Source organism: Pongo abelii, chromosome 4, assembly GCF_028885655.2.
Source record: "Pongo abelii isolate AG06213 chromosome 4, NHGRI_mPonAbe1-v2.0_pri, whole genome shotgun sequence".
NCBI classification, from domain to species: domain Eukaryota; kingdom Metazoa; phylum Chordata; class Mammalia; order Primates; family Hominidae; genus Pongo; species Pongo abelii.
This window is the reverse complement of record NC_071989.2, coordinates 189,525,269-189,547,412: the sequence shown is the minus strand read 5'-3', so window position 1 is coordinate 189,547,412 and position 22,144 is coordinate 189,525,269. Positions and strand designations below refer to the sequence as shown.

Genomic DNA, 22,144 nt, shown 5'->3' with positions numbered 1-22,144 from the left:
CTGAAGGAGCGGGAGGCTGCTTCCGAGGAGCCCGGCGCACGACGGGAAGGGCCGCGCCGGCCAGGCCGCCCTCCTCCCGGCAGCCTCGGGCAGGCCGTTCCCGCGCCGGCGACGGCAGGCCCGGCCGCAGGTACCAACAGCACCTGTCAGTGGGCAGCGCGGGCGCACCGTGCGAGGGCCCTGCCTCGTCAAGAGAGGCAGCGAGAAACAACAGCGATGAACGAAACAAAACCTTCCTCCTCTACTGCTACACGGAGCTCGCGTCCGAGGAAGCGGGAACACACAGGCCCGGGTGCTTTCCGAAAGGCTTCTCGCCAGGACCCGCGACCAGTGTTGGGGAAGGGGGGCTCCCCCCCCCCTTTTTAAGAAGCCAGGTCAAGCGGGCCGTTGCCGGGCGACCTTTGGGCGGAGGGAGAGAGCGAGCAGGGCTGCACCGCACAGGTTCCGCCCCTACTTCAGCGTCCTCGCCCCGCCCAAGCTCCGCCCAGCACCACAAGGGCTAACCCCCCGCGACGCATGCGTGCTTCTTCCCGCGCGGCTCCACCTGCCGCGCGCTTCCGCAGCTGGCCAGTCTCTTCTGCCCCTCCCCCTCCTGTACGGCCGCTACTCTGCGCCCATCTTCGTTCTCACAACCTGGTTCTGCCCACACCTGTTCTTCAGCCCTGTGAACAGTGGCTGTAGAACAATCTCAGGCCCTGCAGACCCACCTCCCTCGCTCCCGTGGTGGCGGTGGTGACGGGCTGGGGACGTGGGGTAGAAAAATGGGCGGGATGTGGGAGGCCGCGTTGCCGGGGCCCACTTCCGGAGTACGGGCGGAAGTGGCTGCGGTGGATGGTGGGAGGGGGGAAGGAGTGCGAGGGGAGGGCCGGGCCGCTGGGGGTCGAGGGGGTGGGGCCTGGGCCGGCGCTGGGGATCGGGCCTGGGACCTGGATTGCGACCCGGGGCGGGCCGCGGCTCCTAGCCGAGACGGGGCGGGCGGGAACCAGGTAACGACCCGGCGCAGTTAGAGCGAGGGTCGTCCGCAGGGCGGACGGGTGGGGGTTGGAGTCCAGGAAGGGTCGCAGTGTCACCCCCTTCTCTTGTGAACACGGGGCACGGGGTTCCGGGGAGAAGGGTGGGAGGAGTTAAATTCTTGGAGGGGGTGGAGGTCATGTGGACGCCACGCCCCTACAGGAAGGAAAGGAGAGAGTGTGTGTGGATGGATGTGTTTAGAGAGAGATAGAGAGAGTGGATGGATGTGTGTTTACGAATAAACTTGGAGGGGAGGTCGCAACAGGGGTGGGTTTCCGGGCTGAGAAATGGGAACACTGTGGGGCTGCTGCAAGCAGGACTTGGGCCTTAAACATTCCAGGAGAGTGTTCTCGGGAGTAGCCCCTGGAAGGACTTTAACAGAGGTTGGGAGTTACATTTCTGGCACAGTTTTGCAAGCAGAGGGGGAGCTTAGTTAAAGGAGCAAAGAATGCATGTGGAAGATGCCAACATCTCGTCTGGAAAGGATTTATTAACTAGTTGAAGAGGGCTGGTGGATTAAAACACTTAGCACCCTAAGAAGCTTGGGAGATTCGATTATTATGTTGCGCTTTAGACAGGAGGGCAGGAGAAAGGGCGTTCTTTTCTCGATTTCTTAGAAGACAGTCTCCGGTTACTTTTCTGTGGTGAGAATGGGTACGATCCATCTTTTATCCTGAATCATGTATGTTTGTACATATATGTAATATGTTTATATTATATGTGTTTATATATATAAACACACTATTGATGAGGTGACTGTGTTCTGGCGTGTGATACGTGAGTTAAGTAGGCGCTTTGTATAACCTTGCGGAGTGTTTAACGAAGGTGTTTTGATGATAGAGCCTAGTATGGACTCTTAGGTGGGGAGTGGAAACTAGAAGGTTTTAGGACTCTATTTGGGTATCTAGATTAGAGAGTGTTATAATGTTTAAATGTTCTGCAGGTTAACACAGAAATCTGCCTCCTGGGCCATGCCGCTTCTAAGGCCTGTTTCTTCTCATGAGCCCCAGCACAAGACAGATGGGCCAGTTCTCACAGTGGATAACTTCCCCTGCCTGAGCAAGAGATGGGATAGTATCTGGGATCTATCCATCACCAGACTCTGAACTTAATAAGGCAGCTGAATGAAGGGAGGTAACGGACCCCTGAGAGGGGCGCTGAAGTCTGCAGTGGGGGGGGAGGGGCCTGGACACACCCCTTCCCCCCCAGACTCCTCCCCGTCAGGGTTAGCTCAGCCATGGACTTTGGACCTGGATAAGAAGAGAGAAACTGCACTTTGGTGGATCTGATTTGGGATTCTCAGTTTTGAAAATGGAGTGCTGAATGGGGATTTGATGATCTCCTGGGGAGCAACTGAGACAAGAGAAGAAAGGTAAGGCTCCTGTCTCATTTCCCATTTAATGTCTTGCTGCGCCTGTGCAGAAGGTGTTGAGCTGGCGAGTTCGCGGAGGCTACTATTCAGGAAATCTTATCCAGATGGGTACACTGGAAGCTACACCTCTCCATTACTCTGTCCGGGTATAGACTTGTTCCCAACCTCCCCTTACCCAAGCTGGATGAGTGCCTTGTAAGGGATTGTGAAAATGGCAGTTGTGAGGTTAGGCCAAGGAGAACATGAAAATAATTGAGGCTTCTGAAGGGAGGTTGGATTAGATTACCTTTAAAGGCCCGTCCAACACCGAGATAATAGGATTCCAAGTCAGTCTGAGTTAAGACTGGAATGGATTACCTAGGCAGAGGCAGCTGCTCTGTTTTGGGGAGCTAACTGAAAAGGACTGCTGGTGGGGGGAGAAGGCGGGAATGGTCTAGATAACCTCCTAAATTGTCTCCCTTCCTCCTTCTCTAAGGGGAGCTTAGCCCATGAAAGCTCGGGAAAAGAGCAGAGGAACAGTACACAGGTTTGGGAGTCAGGAAGGAGTGCTTGTGTTCTAGCTTTGACTTTTTTAGTCAGTGTACAACCCAACACAGGCCATGTTCTCTTCACCTACAAAATGGGGGAAAACTAACTTTCCAGGTCCCTTACAAGTTGTTACAAGGAGCAAATGAAACAAGGATTTTGAAAAGTATCCAGGGCCGTGTACATAGGAAACAATAACATTGATATTGCTCCATGTGCCTTAAAAGCACAGAAACAACTCTGACTTAGGAGTTCTGTTTTCTTATTGAAATAGTATGCTGGCAAAAGCCTAAGAAGATGTCCTTAGTTAAAAGCCTGCCCCTGAATTTGTTTCATCATCTTGTTGGTAAACAGTACTTGGGATCATCAAGTTGTAGAACAGGTGAATGGATCCACGGAGAACTTGGATTGAAGGAGTCTTGCAGATACTGCATTGGCCCTTAAGTCTCTCCAGTCCAATTTCAGTGTGCCCCTTTGAGGTAGCTGATTAAAGAGGAGGTGGAGGGATGCTTAAGCCTTGAGGGCAAGTGTCTGGCTAGGCGTTGGTACTGCATTTCTTGGAGTGAGTGGTGGTCTTTACCTTCCTGTCCCATATGCTAGTTATGTCTCCAGCTCTTTAATATGACTTTTTTTCCAGACTGACATCTCTTCGCCCTTTGTATTTTCTCAGGCTGTATTCCCTATAAAAGCAGCCCTGTTTGTCTTTATCTTTTCACTTCCTGTCTGCTCCCTCCTTCAATTCCAGTTTACCTGTGCCAAGATGCCTGCTTTTCCCAGGGACAACACACAGCAGAAAGGAGGGGTAGAGCACAGTGTTGGGAATTTTGAGAGATAGTAGGGTATGGTGGCCTGGGCAAAGGGCAGGAAGCCTGGCTTCTGGCATGTCTCTGCCTCTCCCTAGCTCAGTAACACCTAGGCCTCACATGTTCCTTGAGGATGGGTGACAGTGAGGTCATCTGCAAACTGAAAATCCTGTACTTATGCCTTACTTTCCGTGTTAAATTTTTTTCTTCCACTGCCTTCCCCAGTCTTTCCTTTTTTGCCATAGGAGTTTTCCTCACTCCCTCCAGCGGCCTGAGAGGTGGGCGGTGGCCCAGGTGGAGCTGCTGCTCCCGAGCTGTTCTTTCTCCTCTGGTCTGGTGCCTGGGGCAGCCCCTTTGAGGCCAGGCTGCTCCTTTATAAGGTGTGGGTCTCAAGGTGGGTGTGCCACCTTCCGCAGCTTCACCCAGCAAATTTCTGTTGCCAATCTTTGCTTAGACACAGGGGTCACAGTGATCCCTCGGGGATACGTGATGCCACGGTGCCTCCTCAGCCATCTCTGGGATCCCAGGTACCAGGGAGTTGCGTATTTGCATAGTGCTTCTATCACGTGATCCACTCAATCTGTTTTGTCTGTTTTCCCTTACCACTTTGCTGTGAGGAGAACAGAGCAGGGATTCTTTTCCCAGTTTGAGGGGAAGCTACGGAAGCCCTGAGTGGGAAGGGTTTGCCTAAGGGTGGAGCGGTAGGCACTGAAATCGCTTCCCAGTGCTGTGCTGTTTCCACAGCATCTGACCTGACAAGGCCATCTGGGTTCTGCTGCAAACCTCCAGGGAGAGAAGCTCTGTGCCCTGCCAGACAGCCTCTCTGGTAGAACGTTTCCTTCTTAGAGTGAGCAAGCATTCCTCTCCCTGACCTTCCCACCTTCCTGCCCTGCATCTGACCCTTCCATGAGACAGTCCTTTCAAGACAACCATTGGCTTTTTCACAGGGGCACCAGGATGCCAGGGCATAGCACTCAGCAGGTGTCAGGCTACTTAGCCAGGAGCAGTGATAGACTAAACCAGACTGTGTGTGTGTATTCTTTTTTTTTTTTTTTTTTTTTTGAGACGGAGTCTTGCTCTTTCACCAGGCTAGAGTGCAGTGGTGCGATCTCGGCTCACTGCAACCTCCACCTCCTGGGTTCAAGCTATTCCCCTGCCTCAGCCTTCCAAGTAGCTGGGACTACAGGCACGCGCCACCACGCCCGGCTAATTTTTTGTATTTTAGTAGAGACGAGGTTTCACCATGTTGACCAGGATGGTTTCAATCTCCTGACCTTGTGATCTGTCTGCCTTAGCTTCCCAAAGTGCTGGGATTATAGGCATGAACTACGGTGCCCGGCCGTGTGTGTATTGTAACTCAATTATTTATATCCTTCTTTATTCCAAAAGGAATTGTAGGTGGCTAACCAAAAGTTACATTTGACAGACATTGTTTAGTGATTATTACGTTAATCTTTCCTCTTTGACCTGGATGAGATGAATTTCTGGGTCTCCATTGTGGGGTGAGGGAGAGGGGCAAGCAGAGATATTGGGAGGCAGGGAGAAGGGAAACAAAACACTGATTTAAAAAATTTGCCTTTACTTTTTTTTTTTTTTTTGAGATGGAATCTCACTCTGTCACCCAGGCTGGAGTGCAATGGCGTGGTCTCTGCTCACTGCAACCTCAGCCTCCCAGGTTCAAGCAATTCTCCTGCCTCAGCCTCCCGAGTAGCTGGGACTACAGGTGCATGCCACCACACTTGGCTAATTTTTGTATTTTTAGTAGAGACGATGTTTCACTATGTTGGCCAGGCTGGTCTCGAACTCCTGACCTCGTGATCCGCCTGCCTTGGCCTCCTAAAGTGCTGGGATTACAGGCGTGAGCCACCACGCCCGGCCTGCTTTTACTTTCACTGATGTTTTCAAGCCAAAATATGTTTTAATTTAAGGGCATGAATTCTTTCCAGATTGTAAAAAATGTCAGGGATCTTGGACATGGTTTATGGGAGGGCAATTTCCTGGAACAGTTTTCCTTCCTTTTCATCTTTTCAGTTCTCTTTTGTTGGTGGTGGAGTAGGCAGGAGAGAGTGTTGTTCCCCCTAATTCTGGTCTAATCTTGTGACTGTTTATCCTCCTGTTTTTTCCTTTTGCACATAATCCAATCCCAGGCCCACCCCCAGAATCATGGCCCCTTGTTTCTATCCTTCTTACCCCAATCACCGCTCCCCATGTAACCTCTATCAAGAGCTCAGAGCCTCTTTTCCCCAGGTCAGTTTGGCACTCATTTACCCTGGTTTCTTGCCTCTCAGACCAAGTGCTTGCTTTTGCCTCCATGAAGCCCATTCTGATTCCCTAACCAGGCCCTTTCTTTTTGGGATGGTCTCTTGCAGTCACTGAATTTCTCCTTTTGGATCTTCCTGTGAGCCTTGGGATTTAAACCAAGGGTGGTAGAAATGGGGTGTGCGTTACAGTGCAGGAACAGCCGCCGTCCTGTTTCCCCTTCACCTGCCTTAGATGGAGAAGTATCAGGGTCAGTGGTGGGAATCTGACCTTCCCCCACCTTTCAGCACCCCCTGATGTCTGTCCTTTCTCCTGGAAGGTGATTTTGGCTCCTCATGTCTTGGATCTACAAACCAGTGTTTCCCAGCCTTTTCACTTTTAGGAAACAATTGTTTTTTCCTTTACGCCTTGACACCTAGTGTGAGTGTGCAGAGCCCGCAGGCCCCTGACTCCTTCATTAGGCAAACATAGGGCAGAGGTGACAGACACTGGCCTTTGACTGGCATGTCCGCCTGGGCTCGAGGCTCCTGCCGCAGTGCGCGCAGTCAGCTAAAGTGGAAGCCACGGGCTTCCCGCACATCGCACACTGCACACGGTGGCCTCGGTGGGCCTGTGCTTCTCCCACTCCGCCTCCAGGTCTGGGCTCTGGCCACTTCCGCGGAGGCTTCACGGCAGCGCCTGAGAGGACACAGAGCCCTCTCAGAGCACTGGCGCTGGAGGATGTGTGCAGGGGTGTTGGGGGGGCTCACAGGAGTGCCCGGTCTAAAACCTGGCCATGCTCCCCACCAGGTCTTGTGGCTTCCAGCACGTTGGCACTTACCCTGAGCCTCAAACTAGTTATCTGTAGAATGGGGATGATAACGCCCACTCCGCAGAGCTGCTGAGGCTTGAAGGAGAGGCCGAGGGAGGGTTTGGCCCCTGAGGCCCCTCACCATGCCTGGTGACCCCTTAGCAGTTTTGATTTAGGTCCTCGCCTCCACGCAGGGACCTGCAGGGTGCGCCCGGCCCTTTGTTTCTCTAGAACCCTGCACGATTCGTGGTTTCATGTAGAAACAAGTTAGTGAGCAGTCAGTAACCACAGGCCGCAGAGTTCCGGGCTGCTCCGTGCTCTGGAACACCGGGGAGGGGTTGTCGTCAGGGGCGTGGGTCCTGATCACATGGCAGCAGCCCTTCTTGGGGAAGTCAGCTACCCAGCAGCCAGTAGTCCTCGGCTACCCACCCTCACCACCTGGGGTCCCATGGTGAGAGAGGTGGGTGGGCATCAGGCTTCTGCAGAGGGCTAGGCCAGAGGGAGCTGGGGGAGGGAGTGGGGCTGGCTCCTGGCTTGCACCGTCCTCGTGGAATCCAGGCCTCAGACCTGATCGCTGGCGAAACTGGCTCTGTGCGCTGGAGCCCCTGGTCTTCTGCGTCTTTCCTCCTCCCTGCCAGACTTTGCTCCTGGCTCAGCGACAGGTATTTGCTATGGAAGAGCTGTCCCTCCCTCCCCTCGGTGGGCCTGGGTCCACCTCCACCTCCTCTTCAGGTCCGCACCTTCCTCCCCTTTAAAACACCAGCCAGGCGCAGACCTGTTCTAAGCTTTCCATGGTGCTCCCGCCAAAGCTTGTGACCGAGTCCTTCCCGCCTAGGGCTGGTGGGCCTACCCTGCTGGCAGGTCTCTCTTTGCTTTCTTTACTCAGAACTGACGCTCTCATTCCCCACCCACAAAGGAAAAACAAAAGGGAAGAAGCCACAGCTGGCCCTGGCTTGCTTTGGCACAGGTGTTTCCCCCCGGCCCCGCGTCGGGCACCCTGGTTCCTGTTCTGTCCCTGCCCCACGCGCCCCTGGGGCCCCCAGCCGGGCTCCTCAGCCTCCCCCGGGTTGGGGTGGGGGGAATGGCTCCCAGCCCTTGGCCTAGGGTTTGGTGAACGCCTTTCCCGGACTGCGGGCCCACTTCAGGCGCGGCTCCAGGCTGGGCAGCTGCGCTGGAGGGCCGAGGGCAGGGGTGGGGTCGGGCGTCCACCCTCAGGGTTGCGCCAGGGAGCCGGAAAGCCGACTCCCGAAGTTGGGGGCCTGGGAAAACTTGGGTCCTGGGTTGACTGAGAAGCGGCGGGGAAAGGAGGCGGGCCAGGAGGAGGGGGCCTGGCGGACGCCGGCCGTGGGGCGGGGCGCGGTGGGCCGGTCGGTCCCGCCCCTCAGTCCGCCCCGCCCCGCCCCGCCCCTCAGTCCGCCCCTCCCCGCCCCTCAGTCCGCCCCGCCCCGCCTGCCGGGGAAGGGCCACGTTGCCCGCCCGGCCGTCCGGCCCCGGCGCGCCGCAGGAAGGGCTGGCGAGTCGAAAGGCGAGGCGGCCGCGGAAGCGCCTGGGACGCGCCTGGGCACCGGGCTCGCTCCCTGCGCCCCGGGGCAGGCCAAGTTCGGGGCCAGGACGTCGGGAGGACCTGGTGAGTAGGGGTCCGGGGACGGAGGTCAGACCGGGGGAGGCCTCGCGGGCGCCGAGAGGGAGCCCCAGGGACGTCTGGTCGCCCGAAAGCCCCGGTGCCCGTGAGTGCTAGCGAGAGGGGGGCTTGGCTGGGGAGCCGCCCGGGCCGACCCGGTGCCAGCTGCGCGTTAGTCCCTTCCCGAGCCGAGAGGTTGGAACTCCGCCTTCTGCTTTCGGAATCCCGGGCCTCCAGCTGTTAGAGGAAGGGCGGGCTCCGCGGACTGGGGAGGATGTTGTGAAACTCGGCCCAGGGCGTCCGTGCGTGCGGGGCAGGGAGGGGGTGGGATTGCCCGAGAGGGTTTGCGGAGCGGGATTGAGGAGTGGGCTTTCCCCCCTAACCTCACTCCAGCATCCTTTCCCCAAGTTAATAGAGGTTGATTCTCCCCAGCAGAAAGGAAATGTTGATTCAGTGTTGAAATATATATGATAAATTGGCAAGAAAACTTTTCTTCCTGTTTGCTAACGTGTGTGGAGTAGAGAGCCCTGGGACGTGCGGTGCCCGCGTCTGATAAACTCTGAAGTAGAGGGACCGTGGCTGGCCGGCTCCGTCTCCCGCAAGGCTGAAGCTTCACTTTGGTTAACCCTTGCTGCTGTAGTGGGTCTACCGTTTTGTTTTAGAACATCGCTGGCTGAGATGTTGCCCAGCTTTATTTTCAGTCATTTACAATATTTTTTCAGGCCATGTAGCCTTTGCTCTTACATGCTCACATCATCCAGGGTCTGCCTTCCATCAGGAATCACTGCGTCCTGGTCCTTCCCAATTCTGGGGACCATTGAGCTCACCCATATCCCTGCTTCTGTGTCTCATTCTCACTGTTAGAAGCACTGCAGTATGCCTGACCTCAGTGGCCTGTGTAACAAGGGAAACGCATTACTGTTTGGGGCAGTAGGGCAATTGTCACTATCCTCAGTATCCAGGCACTGGGACCTTGTGATGAACCAAATCAACCCTGTCACCTTATAGATGAGAGAACTAAGGTACAAGTGGATCAAGTGACTTGTCCAAAGTTGCCTGGCTTTTTGGCTGGATCGCCTGAATCCTAGGCCTCATGCCTTTTGTGGCACTTGTATTTATCTCTTCTTTTCCAGGATGAGTAACCTGCATCCCTTCCCTCCTAGGTCTTATTCTCTCAGCTCTTGAATTATTTAGTGTATCTTCTCTAACTACCTTTCTTTTTTTTCCATCCTGAAATTATGGGCCTGGTACATGATACAGGAGTCCAGCCAAGGTCTAAGAACGAACATGAAAGCAGTTCAGTTAGAGTTCCATTACCTGTGACATGTCTATATTTTCTGGAATTTTTACGTAGTGCTTTTTAACATTAAGCAAAGCAGAGATAGAAGAGAAAATCTGTTACCATTTCTTCCACTTCTATACTTAATTTTACAGCTAAATATAACTTCTCGCTTATTGCTCATGATTGGAAGTTGACTATCTGGTGTTCACTTGCTGTTTAAGAAACATTTTTTGCCAGATAAAGGAAGTAGGCTGGAGAATACCATGGCATCAGAGTGTTAGAAAAGATCTCACAGCTCCTAGTCAGTCCTTCAAATGATTCAGAAACTGAGTGAGCCCCATAGGGGTAGGTAGCACCTACCCAGAGCCACCTGGGTTTTGGCTGAAGGGTTTTGTACTGAAAAGACTCACTTCTCAGCTCCCACCATGGTGCAGATGTCTTTGTACCTGGTGGTGTGGATTGGCTGTGTCACCTCCCTAAAGGAGTTGTGAAAACTCTAGAAAATCAAAGCAAGTTTTGAGTCTTTGCCTTGCATGCCAGTCTCATAAATGACATCATTAGGAACTCAGGTCAGGATTAAGGACAGTTGTTCTATGTAAAAAGGAAGGTGTAGCAGATTGTATTTTCCCTCAAGGGCCTCACCCATAAGTATCCCCTTCCACATGTAGTTATAGTTTGACATTGTCCACTTCCCAGCTAGTGGTGGGGTTTATGATTCTCTCCCCTTGAATGTCGATAGGGACTTGTGGTTCCCTTGACCAGTGAGTAAGACAGACCTGATCCAAGGCTGAATCAGGAACAGGATACACCTTCACCTGGCTTGCCCGCTTTCTTCGAACACTCACCTTTGGAATGCAGCCACCACTTCAGAACATTTCCAGGCCACATAGAGGAGTTCTAGCAAGCACTCCTGCTAATAAGGTCTCGGCTGCTGCCAACATCATCCTACAGACATGTGAGAGAATGTGAGAGCCTCTAGGGGCGTCTAGCCCTCAGCTTTTGAGTCTTTCAGCAAGGCCTCAGGCATGGTGGAGCAGAGACACGTCATTTCCTCTGTGCTGCACTGTCCACAATTCTGACCAATAGAAACTGTGAGGAGTAAGTGATAACTATTGTTTTAAGCCACTAAATATCAAGGTAATTTATTATGCAGGAGTAGATACCTACTAAGGAAGGAGACATGAGTGGAGACAGGGCCTCAGTATTTGGACTTGGAGCTGAGCACGGAGGGCAGGGAGGTCACTTGCCCTGCTTGTCAAGATTATCTAGATTGTTTCTCTCATTGCTTCAGGTACTGATGGCTGCATAATGAGTCACCCCAGAACTTAGTGGCTTACAACAACAGAATCATTTTATTAACGTCTCAGCTATGTGGTTCTTGCTTGTGGTCTTTCACACGGTTGCAGTCAGGTATGGCTGGGGCTGGGATAATCTGGAGGGCCGTCTCCTGTGTCTAGCGGTTGATGCTGGCTGTCAGCTGGGACCTTAGCTGGGGTTGTCAGTTGGAATACCTATAGGGGTCTTGTCCATGTAGCAGGGTCCTGTCCATATAGCAGGGTCCTAGGAGTAAGCATCTTAAGAGGACCAGGTGGAAACTACTGCCTTTTATGAGTTAGTCTTACAAGTCACATAGCGTCTCTTTTTCCCAGAACCAAAGGGAGGGAACATAGACCCTCAGCTCTGGAGGCAGGAGTGTCTTTATCACTTGTAAGAAGAGCATATGGAATGGGATATGTGCGGTCATCTCTGGAAAATGTCACACTTCACTTTCTTGCTGCTGCTTTGGCCATCTTTCTCCCTGATTTCGGTAATAGTGCAAGCAGTCTTCCATCTAGCCCACTTGAACCTCGTACATGTGCCAAGCACTGTGCTGGGCACAGAGGTCATGGAGTCTTTTTTCCTAAGGAGGAAGGTGGGAGTCAGGTAAGTGTGGCCACAGATTCTGTTACGGCGTGGAGAGAGTGCTGTGGGAGTGTAGTCACAGGGAGGCCTGGCTCTGTCCGTGATGTTACAGAAGGAGTCACCTGAAGTGGCCTGAAAGGATGTGTGGGTGGCTGGCAGGTGGTGCCGTGGGTCAAATTTCAGGATGAGGGACCAGCTGGAGCAAAGACACAGCAGTGTCCATGTATGCTTGTTGGGGAAAAAGCAGCCTGCTGAGGCCAGAGTGCAGGATCCATGGGGCTAGTGGTTGGAGGTAAGGTTGAAAAAGGATATTTCAGACAGTCTGTCTGAAGGGCTTTGTATGTCATCATAATGAGTTTGAGTTTTAGTTTGTGGGCAGTGCAGCCTCTGATGGTTTTTAAAGCAAGTTAATGTCGTGACCAGGCGTGCTTGTCAGGAAGGATGTGCTGTTGCTGTTGGGAAGGTTTGTGAGAGGGAAGCAAGATTAGTGACAGGTAGACCAGCTGGGAAACTACATCAAGAGTTCAGACTTAAAACAGTATTTCCTACGAAGGAATGAGTTCAGGTTAAAGGGCTGGAGGGCTTGACATGGGATGCCAGCAGTCAATGAGTAACTTTGTACTTCCATTTTCATAGTTTTGAAGTTCTTGGGCCTAGATGTATTTCAGAATTGAGAATTTTTTGGATTTTGAAAAGATGATCTGGTGAATTTACTCTGTAGTGGAAGATCAGAAGCAGCATGGCATAAGCCACCATGTTTATTTCTGTAGCAAAATGTATGAATAGCCACAGCAGGAGAGATAAAAGACTATAAATAGCCCCATATTAGATCAGATCAGATTTTACCAAATGAGGTTGGATGAGGTTTTACTGCCAAATGAGTTTAGAAAACTTCTGTGTTGTAGTGCTTCTTGGATTTGGCAGTTGCAGTTGAGGAACTGTGGATGTTTTTAGATCCCAGGCACATCTGCTGAATGTTGAGGGCCCTAGCACAGCGGCTTGGCAGTGCTGGTGGAGCCAATCCCTGTCTTCATGTAGCTTGCAGCTGAGGGGGCCTGAGAGAAGTTGAGCAAGTGGTTGCGCTTGTTGCTGTTGGTGAAGGGTAGGTGGACCTTACATGGTCCCAGCATCAAGGAAGGCATCTTGGCAGAGACACGAATCAGAGTGTGCCAGGTGAAGAAGATAGGGAAGAGCAGAGCTGGCACATGGGCACATGCAAAGACCCCGACGGTAGGGTTGGCTGTTGGGGTACCAGACAGGAGTGTGGCAGAGTGGAACAAAGGAAATGGGGAGAAAGGAGTGAAATAGCGGCCAATATTTACGTTGTCATGCCGGGCACCGTTCTAAATGCCTAACATGGCCCATCTCATCCGATCTTCACAGCAGCCCAGTTTGAATCTCAGAAATGTGACAAAACGTAGGGTGATGCCTCTGGGCTGTCTGACTTGCCTTTGTTGCTGCTGCACTCTCCGGATGGTGGCCGGAGCAGGCCTGAGCAGTGCTTCCTGGAGAAGCAGGTCACCGCTGCTGGCCAAGGTCTGGGCTTGATCATCCTTTTGGGCACAGCCAGCTGTGAGAGGGTGTATGGCTCCTGGTTCATGTGTGTGCACACAGCACTAACTTCCAGGCAGAGCTGAGGATCCTATCCCAGGAATTACGTGGATAAACAGTAGGAAAATAGCACTGGGGCCCAGGATGAGCCCATGCGAAGAAGCAGGTGGGCTGGAAATAGGGGTGTCACGTACTCTTATGGCAACAGGAGCAAGTTTGAAGCACAGGGCTGTGGGGTGGAGAACAAGGGTCCAGGGATTAAGGTGGAGGTCAGGGCTGGGCCGGGGCAGCTTTTCCTGTGGGCTCTGCAGCCATTCCATATGTGTGCAGACTTGCCAAGTAAAAACTCAGTCAGAAGATTGCTTTGATCTGCATGGCTTAGAAGGGTGGGGCAGGAGGTCCTAAGCATCAGGTAGTGGGTGTGGGCCACCAACTTCTGATGTCTGGAGAAGAGTGAAAAGGCATCTAAAGGGTGCAGAAGTAATCTCAAGGGTCCCAGGAGGCTTTGCCATAAGGGCCTGCAGGTCATTGATGAGTCAGGGACGGGCTATCCCTCTGGCCCCCTTTTCTTTTCTTTTTTTTTTTTTTTGTTGGGGTATGGAGTCTTGCTTTGTCATCCAGGCTGGAAGGCAGTGGCGCCATCTCAGCTCACTGCAACCTCTGCCTCCCAGGTTCAAGGGATTCTCCTGTCTCAGCCTTCTGAGTAGCTGGGATTACAGGCACACACCACCACACCTGGCTAATTTTTGTAGTTTTATTTTAGTAGAGATGGAGTTTTGCCATGTTGGCCAGGCTCCTGACCTCAGGTGATCCGCCTGCCTCGGCATCCCAAAGCGCTGGGATTACAGGCTTGAGCCACCAAGCCCAGTGGGGCCCCGCCCTTCTAAGCCATGCAGGGCAGCACTTCATTGAATAGAATTCAGTCCCTCTTCTCCATCCCCATCCTGTTATATAAAGTCTTTTTCTTGCACAGTCATTTAGGAGGTGGGAAGTTGGGAGACAGGAAATCCTGGCCATTAGATTGGAGGGAAAGTTCCAACATGGACAACATCCTGAGGGGAGAGCGAAGAAGAAACTGAAACTCTTATGGGCCCAGTGGCTCACACCTGTAATCCCAGCACTTTGGGAGGCTGAGGAGGGTGGATCACTTGAGGTCAGGAGTTCGACACCAGCCTGGCCAAATGGTGAAACCCCGTCTCTATTAAAAATACAAAACTCTCTATTAAAAATACAAAACTTAGCTGGGCGTGGTGGCAGGCACCTGTAATCCCAGATACTCTGGAGGCTGAGGCAAGAGAGTCGCTTGAGCCTGGGAGGCAGAGGTTGCAGTGACCTGAGATCATGCCACTGTACTCCAGCCTGGGCAACAGACAGAGTGAGACTCTGTCTCAAGAAAAAAAAGAAACTGAAACTCTTCTGTGCATCACTCTTTTCTTCCACATAAAGTTTCTTAAAAATCAAATATGGGGATATGGCCCACAGCTCTGAGTAGCTTCATCCATCTGTATGGCCCCAGCTGGGCACAGCAGTAAGGCCAGCTGAAACGATGTTTGCCCTGAATTCCTCAGTCACTTGATGACACGTATCTAACTGATACATAATATATGAGCCCTGATACAACAGAATTTAATTGTACAGTTACATGGAAATGGACTTGAGGTTTCTGAGAAGACTGATGTCCTGGAGTGGTGGGGGTGGTTGGTTTCTAGGAAGAAGACAAGTGGTGGTGAGTGCTGGCAGGGGCTGGGGAAGTCTCCCCAGGAGGGAGACAGAACCTATGTCTCCTTAGAGGCCCTTCGGGATCAGCCCTTTTATGCCAGATCTGCCTGTTTGAGAGCCCAGAGCCTCAGAGATTAGATCTGAGGCCCAAGGTTTTGGCCAGGATTAGAGAGTAGGCTGTGAGGCAGAGGGTAACTGGCAGAGCTGTTGGCGTAAGAGGGTGCGTGCCTGAAGCTTTGGGGTGTGAAGGGTAGACCTTCACAGGTGAGTCAAGGAGTTATGGTCTGGAATGGCAGCTGGCTGGGAACTGGGGAGTGTTTCAGATCCTTTCAAGTAATGTGGTCTGGTAGAGCTTGGAGGATTGGTGGGACCATGCCTTTTTCTCATTGGTTTGTGTCCTGGTTCCTTCCCAGAGCCTGGCAGAGAGCAGGTGTGTGATACATGTTGTCAAGTGACTGACCGAGGAATTCAGGGCAAACAGATCATCTCAATTTGCCTTGCTGATGTGCCCAGCTGGGGTTACACTGATGGATGAAGCTATTCAGAGCTATGGGCAATATCTACATATTTGATTGTCAAGAAACTTCAGGTGGAAATAGCTTCAAACTTACACAAATTGCAAGAATAAAAAGTAGTATAAGGAATTCGTACACACTCTCTTTACTCAGATTCACCTGTTAATATTTTGCTCCATTTGCTCTCTATGTATGCAGAGTACATTTTTGTTCTGAACCATTTGAGAAGTTGCATCTATCCTGGCCCTCTACGTCTAAATACTTCAGTGTGTATTACATAAGAATTGGAATTAATCAGTTATGACTGATACTTTAACCTACTGTCCATATTTCAGCTTTGTCATTTTACCCAATAACGTCTTTTTAAAAAAAGTTTTTTGAGGTTTCATTGACATACAATTGATATAAATATGTGCAATAAACTGCATATAAAGTGTACAATTTGATGTTTTGACATGTGTGTGTGTATATATGTGTGTGTGTGTGTGTGTATATATATATATATATATATACCTGTAAAAGTATCACCACAATCAAGATAATAAACATATCCACCCTTCCAGAAGCTTCCTAATGCCCATGTGTAGTAACTACCCCACTGCCCTTCTCTGCCTCCATCCCCAGGCAACAACTGATCTGCTTTCTGTAATATAGATTAGTTTCTATTTTTGGCAGTTTTATGTCAATGGAATCATAGTGTATGTGCTCTTTTTTGTTTTTCCCAAAAAGACCCATATTGTGTAATTATTTGGAGATTGTGTTGTGTTTGTCAGTGGTTTATTCAGTTTTATTGCTGAATATTATTCCATTCTATGAGTAAACCACAATTTGTTTATCTGTATTTCCCTGTTGATGGGCCTTTGGGTTATTTCCAGTTTTGAGTGATTATGAATAAAGTTACCATCAACACTCCTGTGTAGGTTTTTGTAAGGACATGGCTGAAAGTAGAAAGGAAGTGGGGCTTGCAGGAGAGACTGGGCTTGGTTATAACAGCTTTATCCCTGGGGAACTAGCTCACTCACCAGAGGACGTTAGGAGGGATCTGCCCCCCTTGTGATCCAAACACCTGCCACTGGACCCCAGCTCCGGCGCCGCCACACGGGGTCAAATCCCCACATGTGCTTCAGAGAACAAACCATATTCAAGCTATAGCGTAGCTGCGCAATTATTATAACACTGTTAGTAAGACCATCTTGGCTTGGGAATTTTAAGTAGCACCTTTATTACATATTAGATTTCTTTGTGTAATGAGTCTGTTTCTGGAGTTTAAATTCTATTTTACTGGATGGTCTGTTTATTTATGTACCAGTACCACACAGTTGTAATTACGGAGGTTTTGTAGTTTGCTATATAAAATAAAAAAAATTTTTTTTGAGACAGAGTCTCATTCTTTTGCCCAGGCTGGAGTGCAATGGCACAATCCAATCACAGCTCACTACAGCCTCAGCCTCCCAGACTCGGGTGATCCCATCTCAGCCTCCTAAGTAGCTGGGACCACGGGTGTGTGCCACCATGCCCAGCTTTTTTTTTTTTTTTTTTTTTTTAATTATTACTTGTAGAGACAGGGTCTCCCTGTGCTGCCCAGGCTATTCTTGAACTCCTGGGCTCAAGTGATCCTCCTGTGTTGGCCTCCCAAAGTGCTGGGATTGCAGGTAGGAGCTACTGCACCTGGCCAGTATGCAGTATTTTAATATCTGGTAGGGCTGAGTCCCTCCTCACAACTTATTTTTATTGTTTTCCTAGTTTTCCATGTGAACTTTATTGTCAGTTCGTCTAGCTCCATAAAAAGGTATTTTTATTGGGATTTTTGATGATGCTGAAATGTCCTGACCAAGAACAAGGGATATTCAAATGTTCTTTTGTGTCTTTCAGGAATGATAGTTTTGTTCACATAAGTTTTGAATGTTTAAGTTTATTTAAGTTTATTTCTAAATATTTTCTCATTTCTCTGGCTTTTGTAAGTAGGGTTTTCTCATCCATGTTTTCTTCTCATGAGTTTATTTGTGGATATGAAGGCTATCCATTTGTATATGTTGATTTTTATATTCCACTTCCTAGCTCAGTTCATTATTGATTCTTTTTGAGTTTTCCAGGCATATTGTCACAAGTAAAGATGATAGAAATAGTTTGCTTCCTTTCCACTTCTGCTTTGAATTGTTTTTTTCTTGGTTCATTTGCATTGGCTGCTTCCTCCAGCAAAATGTTAAATAACACTGGAGATAATGGGCAGCTTCGTTTTGCTCCTGACATTCGTGGGGTGCCTCTGGTGCTTCCCTGTTAGGTAAGGGGTTAACTGTAGCCCTGAGGTGTGATATTTGATTTTAAAAATCAGTCATCTTGGGGCGGTTAGGTTAGAGGAATGCTAGGCAGATGCTGCCACTCCTTGCCCCTCCCCTCCTCCTTCCCACCTGGAGGGGAAATGAAATCTGACAGGTAGAAAGAGGGGAGTTGGGGTTCTTTTTTTTCTCTCTCTCCACCAGCATCACCTTCTGCCTCTCCCTCAAAAATATGTTGCTGGGTCAGCATATATGTTGACTCCCTAGAGAGCTCTGGAGTCAACCTCCTGGCCTTCCTCCACCCTCACTCTTGGCCTTTTCCTGCCCCCATTTCCTCTACCTGTGGGGCCTGGAGCCACGAGCCTTTGTGTGACGGCTTGCTTTCTCTCTCCCGTCTTTAGGTGCATGGCTGCTTCCTAATCCCATAGTCCAGAGGAAGCATCCCTAGGACTGCGGGCGAGGGAGCCGGGCAAGCCCAGGGCAGCCTTGAACCCTCCCCGGCCTGCCCTCCCCGGTGGGGGCCAGGATGCTGAAGAAGCAGTCTGCAGGGCTTGTGCTGTGGGGCGCTATCCTCTTTGTAGCCTGGAATGCCCTGCTGCTCCTCTTCTTCTGGACACGCCCAGCACCTGGCAGGCCACCCTCAGTCAGCGCTCTCGATGACGACCCTGCCAGCCTCACCCGGGAAGTGATTCGCCTGGCCCAAGACGCCGAGGTGGAGCTGGAGCGGCAGCGTGGGCTGCTGCAGCAGATCGGGGATGCCCTGTGGAGCCAGCGGGGGAGGGTGCCCACCCCGGCCCTTCCCGCCCAGCCGCGTGTGCCTGCGACCCCAGCGCCGGCGGTGATTCCCATCCTGGTCATTGCCTGTGACCGCAGCACTGTTCGGCGCTGCCTGGACAAGCTGCTGCAATATCGGCCCTCGGCTGAGCTCTTCCCCATCATCGTTAGCCAGGACTGTGGGCACGAGGAGACAGCCCAGGCCATCGCCTCCTACGGCAGCGCGGTCACGCACATCCGGCAGCCCGACCTGAGCAGCATCGCGGTGCCGCCCGACCACCGCAAGTTCCAGGGCTACTACAAGATCGCGCGCCACTACCGCTGGGCGCTGGGCCAGGTCTTCCAGCGGTTTCGTTTCCCCGCGGCCGTGGTGGTGGAGGATGACCTGGAGGTGGCACCGGACTTCTTCGAGTACTTTCAGGCCACCTATCCGCTGCTGAAGGCCGACCCCTCCCTCTGGTGCGTCTCGGCCTGGAATGACAACGGCAAGGAGCAGATGGTGGACGCCAGCAAGCCTGAGCTGCTCTACCGCACCGACTTTTTTCCTGGCCTGGGCTGGCTGCTGTTGGCCGAGCTCTGGGCTGAGCTGGAGCCCAAGTGGCCAAAGGCCTTCTGGGACGACTGGATGCGGCGGCCGGAGCAGCGGAAGGGGCGGGCCTGCATACGCCCTGAAATCTCAAGAACGATGACCTTTGGCCGCAAGGGTGTGAGCCACGGGCAGTTCTTCGACCAGCACCTCAAGTTTATCAAGCTGAACCAGCAGTTTGTGCACTTCACCCAGCTGGACCTGTCTTACCTGCAGCGGGAGGCCTATGACCGAGATTTCCTCGCACGCGTCTATGGTGCTCCCCAGCTGCAGGTGGAGAAAGTGAGGACCAATGACCGGAAGGAGCTGGGGGAGGTGCGGGTGCAGTATACGGGCAGGGACAGCTTCAAGGCCTTCGCCAAGGCTCTGGGTGTCATGGATGACCTTAAGTCGGGCGTTCCGAGAGCTGGCTACCGGGGTATTGTCACCTTCCAGTTCCGGGGCCGCCGTGTCCACCTGGCGCCCCCACCGACGTGGGAGGGCTATGATCCTAGCTGGAATTAGCACCTGCCTGTCCTTCCTGGGCCCCTCCTTGCCACATCATGAGCTGAGGTGGGACCACAGTCCCCAGGCTGCATCGGCCTGCCTGTGTTTCCCTCTTAGGTGCATTTATCTTTTTGATTTTTCCGAGTGGCATTTAAGTGCACAAATGATAACGAGAGGATTATTCTCCCGTTCTCAAGGGAGTCAGATCAGGGGAACTATTCTAGGGTATGTTGCGGGGTATTAAGCAGGAAACCACTGTGTGGTAGGGAGGCACTGGGCTTGTTGGGGCCAGAAATGTCCACGTCCTGAGCTTTCTCCTGGAGCATGTGCAGAGAGTTTGGCAACGTTCGCTCTCTTGACCAGACCCCTTCTCCCTTCCAGCCAGGGCACGAGCCCTCCTTCTATACCTGCTCCCCTTCCCCCAGTGGGGACTGGGTTATGGGAGAAGGGGACATATTTGTGGCCAAAATGATACTAACCAAAGGGGCTTCCTTGTCAGGGCCTGGTGGAGTTGGTGGGTCATCGGGCCCACTGCCTCCTGCCTTTCTCTCCTGTCTGACCCCCACTTAGCCCTTCTCTTCTTGTAGCCTAGCAGTTTATAGTTCTGAGATGGAAAGTTGAAGGGGGCAAGCAAGACCTCTCCTCAGCCCATGCCCAGCTGTCAGGAGAGAGGTGCAGGGAGGAAGGCCTTGTGCTGGGACAACCCCTCTCTTGCCTTACCTCAGAGAGGGACTATGCCGTGACCCCTCCTTTCTGAAAATCAGTGCCCTCCCTGTTGCTCTAGGAGGCTCTGCTGGCTTGGTAGAAGACAGAATTCGATCTGCCTGTCCCTTTTTCCCCTGGGGTTTGACGCACAGGCTTCTCTCAGCATGAGGTGGAGCAATAGACCAGTGACCAGGACACCTCTGGCCCAGTGCTGCCCAGCCTCCCCGCCCACTCCCAGGCGCCCCGTGTCCTCACAGGCCAGGACGCCGTGGCAGGATGCAGAGGACTTGGTGGATTTTTGTTTCTTGCCTGACCTCAGTTTCATGAAAGAAAGTGGAAGCTACAGAATTATTTTCTAAAATAAAGTAAAGGCTGAATTGTCTGAAAAATATTTATGTGTGTGTGTCCTGGAAAAGGAGGTGGCAGGTGGGGAAAGAAAGGAAAAGGGAGAATGAAGAGTTAAGGAGAGGGCTAGACGGGTGGGAGGAAGCAAAGTTGAGGAAAGAAAGCAGATGAGTGGGAGAGAAGAGCCAGGGACAGCCCAGGGGATGGGGGCCAGGTGGGAAAGGAAATCCAGGCTATAAGGTGGAGAGGAGCCCCAGGCTGTGCTCCTGCTGATCATCCTGTAGAGCCAGGAGGCCGCAGCGGGAAAGCTGGTGAGTGTCTCCTGCTTCTGCCTTCTGCTGGCTGGGCAGGCCTGGTCTGGGGAAGAACCAGGTCCTCTGATCAGGGCGGTCCCTGAGTGGTGCTTTGTGCCCGGTGCCCGCTGCTGGCCCAGGCAGTGCTTACTGAGTGCCCTTTATGATGGGCCAGGGAGCCTCAGGGTACACAGCTGATACCAGGGTTGGCCTCACAGTGGCGCTTGGACTCCCAAACGCAACCCTAGTGAGAGTGCCTGTTTTGCTAATACCCAGAACACACAGACAAACTGTTACCTCTGCATATCACATGCAACATTCTGAGAGTTTCTGTTCTCCACTAATTCATTTAAAAGAACAAAACGCAGCCAGGCACAGTGGCTCACACGTGTAATCCCAGCACTTTGGGAGGCTGAGGCGGACGGATCACGAAGTCAGGAGTTCGGGACCATCCTGGCCAACATGGTGAAACCTAAAAATACTCTACTAAAAATAGAAAAATTTGCTGGGCGTGGTGGCACACGCCTGTAATCCCAGCTACTCAGGAGGCTGAGGCTGGAGAATCACTTGAACCTGGGAGGCAGAGGTTGCAGTAATCCAAGATCACACCACTGCACTCCAGCCTGGGCGACAGAGCAAGACTCTGTCTCCGAAAAACAAAAAACAAAACGCTTTTTGTGACCCACAAACTTGATTTCATGAGTGGGTTTGAAAACCCTGGGCTAGGCCAGGCGTGGTGGCTCACGCCTGTAATCCCAGTACTTTGGGAGGCTGAGGTGGGTGGATCACTTCAGGAGTTTGAGACCAGCCTGGCTAACATGGTGAAACCCCATCTCTACTAAAAATATAAAAATTAGCTGGGTGTGGTGGCACATGCCTGTAATTCCAGCTACTTGGGAGGCTGAGGCAGGAGAATTGCTTGAACCTGGGACGGGGAGGTTGCAGTGACCTGAGATCGCGCCACTGCACTCCAGCCTGGGCGGTAAGAGCGAAACTCCGTCTCAAAACAAAAACCCTGGGCTAGGCAACTTTCTTGGCAGAAACTACTTTGGAGCTCCACACCAGATGGTGGCAGAGTTGTCTGGGGAGCTGTGTCGAGGGCCGTGGCCTTGGGAGCAGCTCCAGCCTCCCATCTGGGCTCAGAAACTAGTGTCAGACATTGGTTTTATTTTAACCTTTGAGATTTGTGTGGAGTGGGTTTTGCCTTCCCCTGTTGCTTAGATGGATTATTTAGCCCTACTTTTTTGTTAAATAAGGGGAGGTGGTCATTATCTGTGATTTGCAGATGTGGAATAGGCCCGGCGATAGCTGCATTGTGCCCTTCCCAGT

The 22,144-nt window shown here is 51.9% G+C and overlaps 1 protein-coding gene across 8 annotated transcripts; it reads left to right on the top strand.

Annotated features, from left to right (window-relative positions):
* Nucleotides 1-532: 532 nt before the first annotated feature.
* MGAT1 (alpha-1,3-mannosyl-glycoprotein 2-beta-N-acetylglucosaminyltransferase) lies at nucleotides 533-20,568 on the top strand. 8 transcript variants are annotated; one of them, XM_054555057.2, is made up of 3 exons: nucleotides 533-594; nucleotides 1,955-2,383; nucleotides 18,028-20,568. In XM_054555057.2, exon 3 carries the CDS (start codon nucleotides 18,153-18,155, stop codon nucleotides 19,488-19,490), a length of 1,338 nt encoding a protein of 445 aa, XP_054411032.1. In that variant the 5' UTR covers nucleotides 533-594; nucleotides 1,955-2,383; nucleotides 18,028-18,152; the 3' UTR covers nucleotides 19,491-20,568.
* Nucleotides 20,569-22,144: the final 1,576 nt, after the last annotated feature.